This window comes from Meleagris gallopavo, chromosome 25 (genome assembly GCF_000146605.3).
Source record: "Meleagris gallopavo isolate NT-WF06-2002-E0010 breed Aviagen turkey brand Nicholas breeding stock chromosome 25, Turkey_5.1, whole genome shotgun sequence".
Taxonomy (NCBI): Eukaryota; Metazoa; Chordata; class Aves; order Galliformes; family Phasianidae; genus Meleagris; species Meleagris gallopavo.
The window spans coordinates 52,362-57,933 of record NC_015035.2 but is presented as its reverse complement, the minus strand read 5'-3'; the positions used below and the strand labels follow the sequence as shown (position 1 = coordinate 57,933).

Genomic DNA, 5,572 nt, shown 5'->3' with positions numbered 1-5,572 from the left:
GCCGCGCTGCGCGGGGCAGAAATGCCTCATCCGGAGCGCTGCCGCCCCCGCGCGGGCATCGCGCCGTGCTGCTGCGCGTCCGTCCATTGGCGCAACTTCCGGAGTCCGTAGCGGAGTGCAGAAAGCCGTGTAGAAACACGGAAAAGGACAGGAATGGTTCTTTACTTCACACCTGGCGTTACTTTCTGCTGCTGCCTCTTCTGGCCGTGCAGGTGCTCTTCGGAGCATCGCCGTGTGGGGCAGAGCTGTGCGAGCTGCAGCTCTGTGACGGGGTGCTGCTGCAAAGCCCTGCTTTCTTGGCACGTTCGTGTTAAGCTTCTCCATCCTTTAAGAAAAAGAAGTACTTGGACGATTGTTGGCTGTGGTCTTTAATAGGATTTGCAGCTGTAAATGTGCTTTCATAGAATTTGCATCTGGGCCTCTTAAAATAACGTTGGAGCTTTGTGATTCGGGATAGTGTGCCTCCCACTCACCGTTCTGTAGCTGTGAGTGCTGTGGAGCAAGAGGAGAACATGAGCAGAACCAAAACTTTAATACGTGGTAAAAGAGGAAGAAGCAGAATTGTGTGATTCAGGGCTGGGACTGTAAGTGAATGCATTTGGGTGCTGCTTTTTGCTTTGCTGTTGCCTTGGTTTCTGCTCTCGCATGCAGCTTTCAACCTGTCTGATTTTTCTCTGTCAGTAAACCGGCAATAAGAAAACCTCTGAGAATTGTTAGGTCAGTAGATGAGGTGAGAATTTCAGGGATCTTCGTGCACTGTCACAGGCTGGATTAGAAAGGTGGGAAGTGGTGCAGGATGTGGTGCTGGTGCCCAGAGAGAGCTGTGGGTCTTCGGTTTGTCAGACTGAAAAGCCATTGGTGGCTGGGGGACTAACGAAGAAATGTGTTATCTTAAAAAGCTGCAGAGCAGATACTGCCTGCCTGCATGGCTCCAGGCCAGCAGTTTTCATAGCTGGTAGCAGAATGTCAATCCAGAATACACAGAAAAGAAAGCAGTGTGACTCTGCAAAGTGCTTTAAATCTCACAGGTAAGGATTTGAGGGAAGAGATGGAAGAGAGCCACCGTAGCACGTGTGGTTTGCTCAGCAGGCAGATGCCCTCCTTCTGGAGAGCAGGAGCCCTGCCAAAGCAGGGAAGGGTGCAGGTGGAGAGAGCAGTGTCAAGTCCCAGACAAGTGTCATGTCCCAGAGGTGCTATATGTGATGAGGGAAGCCAGTGTGTCTGAGCAACATTAGCTTTGTCCCGGAAGAACCTGCAGGGCTGCGCTGTGCAGGCGGGGCAGCCCTCAGTAGTGCATTTTTTTTGCTTCTTAGGAGCTGGGCAGAGAGCAGATGAGAGCAAAAGGCACCTGGCAGTGCTTGGCCAAGCACAGCCCATTGGCAAAGGGCTTACACAGATGTTATGGTCAGATTCCACATTTTAGCTGCGTCTCTAATCCAAAAAAGGTTTAAGTGTAATTGAATGCATTGGAACTTGAATGTGCGTGTAGTTGCTTGGCTGAGTCGTGGCTGGAGCCAGTGATGTTTCTGCTGAGACAGCCAGTAAAGAGGGCAGTGTGGCTCTGCTGCAGGTATTTACATTGGCCTAGTCAGAAATGGACTGGAGAATGTGTTGCAGCCTCTCCTCCGCTGTATCCTAACCAAGGTTGAGAAGTCAGAGATGTTTTTCTTTTTTAATAGGAACAGTATCAAAGATTTTTTCTGTAACATCTCTGTGTCCCCTGGTTCCTTGATCTCTTTCATATGTGACTTTCTTGTTCATAGAGATTTGCAGCCCTCTGAACTTCCTGGTAGCAAGTAAAGATGTATAATGTATAAAACATGTCTGAATCCAGAAATATCTCTTGGTGTCTCTGCTCTCTGTTGATCAATTCAGGTTTCCAAAACCAGAGGGTGAATTTCCCCAGCATCAGTGACCAAGGCAGCTTTCAAGCTTGGGATGGAGCTGGCGAGCACACAGGATCCTTATTTGCGAGTGGTTGTGCACACTGCAGTGTGCTGCAGAGCCCTGACACTTCTGCTACAGGCAAGTCTTCTGTTCCTGAACCGCAGGTGCTGCAGCATCTGTTGTTCTGTGCTCCAAGACTTCTCTCTTTGGTACTGCATGGTGCCACAGGCTGGTTCTGTGTGGTTAGGAAATCCCCTTCTTTGGAGAACCAGGAGACCAGCTGCATCTGGGGAGGAGGACACCGTGAAGTAAAATTACATACGTTTCTGCATAACTGATCATGTTTAATGTTACTGTTGCAAGAGGTGGGTTTGGCAGCCTGTAATGCTGAAACATCTATTTATCTGCAGAGCAGGAACAGTAATCTCCTGCTTCACATTCCTCCCAAGTCTCACTTGCAGAGACATCCTTCTCTGAGTGTAGAAGGATGCTATTGGTCCACTCTGTTCTGCCTGCATGTGCCATGGCAGCAGAGCCCAGCTGTAGTTCCTGAAGCCAGAGCAGCCTGGGGCACATCTCCAGCAGCTCGGTGATGGGGCTGAGTGGAACCGTCAGTGGAGACAAAAGGCTGTATACTGCAAATTGGTCCAGATGTGTGCTTTTTTGTAAAATGTTAGCTTGTGAATCTTGAAGTCTTGTTCAGTAGTGCCTCTTCTCTTGTCTCTGTCAGTGCTGAATTCCTGGCCAGAGACTCTTCCCAATCTCCACGTAGTAAGCTGCAAAAATTACCATTTGGAAGGTTTGTTTTTAAGAAAAACACAGTTTTGTTTGTCTTCTGCATCAGTTTTCTCTGGAAATATCTTTTCTCTAGTTTTGTCTCCTCTCCCTCGTCCGTCAGCCAGGATGGGAACACCAAATTCAGTTGCAAAGGCAGCTTACCAGCACTGCAAAGGCACCTGGTGTGAGCATACACAGTTGGATGTGCGTGAGCAGGGAGCTGAGCTGCCTTTCCCTGTCCAATTCCATGGGGATTCATGTTGGATATTGTCAGAATTGTATTCAGTTCTGCTATAAATGCCCCACAACAACATGTGTCTGCTTTCACAGTTTTACAGCCATCCTTGATGGAAATCCCATTAGCCTGTCTTCTGTACTGCTCGTCCCCTTCTCTGAATCCCAGAAATGCTCTTCTAGCCCAGTGCTCCCAATAGGTTGCAAGAAGATGTCTGCTGTCATTCAGTTCTCTCTCCTCCTCCTTCCAGGCTGTGTTTGACCTGCTGATCCCAGATCACACAGCAGATGCCTTCTCCCCGCCTCGTCTGCCCGAGCCTGGCGAGTACGACCTGCTGCTGGAGCGGCTGCTGGGGGGCCTGGCACACTGGGACGCAGAGCATTTCCTCTTCATCGCAGAGTGGGGTTACCTGTATGAGCACAACTGCGCCTTCTTCCCGCTTTACCCTCTCAGCTTGCGAGCTGTGGCTGACAGTGCTCTGTGGCCCCTGCGGCAGCTGCTGTGTTTGTGGAGCCGCCTGTTGCTGTCAGCCGTCCTCCTTAATTCTGTCTTTTCTGTGCTGGCAGCCGCTGCCCTGTACAAGCTGGGCTGTGCCGTGCTGCGGTGCCGCAGGACAGCCTTCCTCGCTGCCCTTCTCTTTTGTATCAGCCCTGCCAACGTGTTCATGGCGGCTGCTTACTCGGAGAGCATGTTTGCCTTCCTGGCCTTCAGTGCCATGTGGCAACTGGAGAAGGGGCAGAGCTGGCTCAGCATGCTGCTCTTCTCCCTTGCCACTGGCGTGCGTGCCAATGGGCTTGTGAATGCTGGTTTCTTTCTCTACTCCCGCAGTAAATCCTTTGCCCTCCAGCTCCAGGTGGGTTCAGGCTCAGTAAGGAGGCTCGCTCTCTTATGGAGGCAGCTCCTCAGTGTGGCATTTTCCATACTTACGACATGTGCTGGGATTTGTCTACCTTTTGCTTTATTTCAGTATTATGCCTACATGAGGTTCTGCAGCCCTGGCCTGGAGCTGGCTGTTCCTGAGCCGCTGCGGCAGCTGGCTTTGGACAAAGGCTATCGTCTGGTGTCCCCCCATGGGGTTAAGCCCCCTTGGTGCTCCCAGCGGTTCCCTGTGGTCTATTCTTATATTCAAGATGTTTATTGGAATGTGGGCTTTCTGAGGTATTTTGAGCTCAGACAAGTACCAAATTTTTTGCTTGCTTTGCCTGTCTCGCTTTTGAGCTCGTGGGCTGCCTGGACCTTCATTATTGCAAACCCGCGGCACTGCCTGACCCTGGGACTAGAGAGAAGAAAGAAGAAACGAGAGGGTAAACCCAGAGCTGGGTTTTGCTGCCCTGCTGTCTTCGTGTACGTGGTCCATGCTACAGCCCTGCTGGTGCTGGGGTTCTTCTGCATGCATGTTCAGGTAAGCACCCAGGGCAGCACCCAGAAGTGATTTCTTTCAGGGAGTGTGGGGTGGTGCTGAGGTGGTTTGTTGATGGTCACAGCCTGAGGCTGTGACAGCTGCAGGGCCGGCACAGGGCTGTGCAAGCCCAAGGTTTTGTCTCTTGTGATGCCGCTTCCACGGTAGCTTTACAAAGCCTCATCCCTGTGGAGAGTTCCCAGAGATTCTGCGAGGCGCTCGCTATGGTTTGACGGCTGGGACTGAATTGCATCTGTGGCGTTCTCGTGGCAACTCACCGAGTGCTGCCCGGCACAGGGCGCAGGGAACGTCACGTCCTGTGATGCTGGGCTGGGATGGCAGCGTGGGGGTCCAAAGCCTGCCCCGGTCCCTTGAAAGTGCTTCTGGGTGCTTTGTAGTGGCACTGACTGTTGGGGTTTGTGGGGAAAGAATAATTGAAAAGTGAGATTCAAGTCCTCTCCGGCAGCTGCTGTCAGAGTTCCCGGATGGGACTGTGACGAGGACTGCAGTGGCGGTCACCGCGTTTGCCCAAAGTCCGCGGAGCCCCTGGCCACGTGCAGAAACGCCTTGATAAACACAGCGGCGCTGAGCTGAGTTTCGTTCCACGTGTAATAAATTCCAGCGCCGCGAGGTGGGGCTGTGTGCCGTTCCCTGTACCAGCAGTGCGATGGCTGCAGCCGGTTGCTCCTCGCGCGGTATCCACTCGGGGTTGCTCAGAGACTGACCGGCGACGATTCTCTGCCTGTTGCTTCCAGGTGCTGACCCGGTTCCTCGGCTCTTCCAGCCCCGTTCTGTACTGGTTTTCCGCCCACCTGCTCCAAGGACACGAGGCCTGGCTCTGGGAGGAGGGAGCCGGCGGGCAAAGCGCGGTGCCCGTCCGCGAGAGATGCGCGCTGGGTGCAGCGCCCGGCTCCTGCGGGAAGGGCCCTGCGGGGGGACACCCCCTGCTCAGGCTGCTGCTGAGCTACCGCTCCATGACCGCTGTCGGGCGGTGCCTCCTGGGGTTCTTCGCGTCCTACTGGCTGCTGGGGCTGGTGCTGCACTGCAACCGCTTGCCTTGGACGTAGCGAGCGGCTGTGGCCGCGGATCGGGACGGACGGTGAGGGGACGGGAGGAGGAGTCCGAACGGAACGTTTTCTAACGAACTGGACGTGTCCCGAGACCGTCGTCCGCGACAGCGCCGTCCCACGTCCGGTGCCCGCAGCTATGCCCGGGCCCGTCCTGCTCTCCGTCGTCTCGGCGCGGCCGGCAGGGGGCGCTGCAGTCGGGCGGCG

General features: G+C 53.8%; 1 protein-coding gene across 14 annotated transcripts in view; it reads left to right on the top strand.

Annotated features, from left to right (window-relative positions):
• Positions 1 to 16: 16 nt before the first annotated feature.
• The window catches only part of PIGV (phosphatidylinositol glycan anchor biosynthesis class V), a 26,952-nt gene continuing 21,396 nt past the window's right edge, over positions 17 to 5,572 (top strand). For 9 of the 14 annotated variants that reach the window (XR_795922.3, XR_795919.3, XR_002121504.2 and 6 more), the window contains exons 1-2: positions 28 to 2,025; positions 3,150 to 4,301. Coding sequence is in view for 5 of the 14 variants with exons in the window: in XM_010723217.3 (XP_010721519.1) it covers positions 1,939 to 2,025; positions 3,150 to 4,301; positions 5,054 to 5,365 (1,551 nt within the window). In the remaining 9 variants the exon portion in view is untranslated. The other 5 variants (XM_010723217.3, XM_010723220.3, XM_019622753.2 and 2 more) reach the window with 5 other exon arrangements.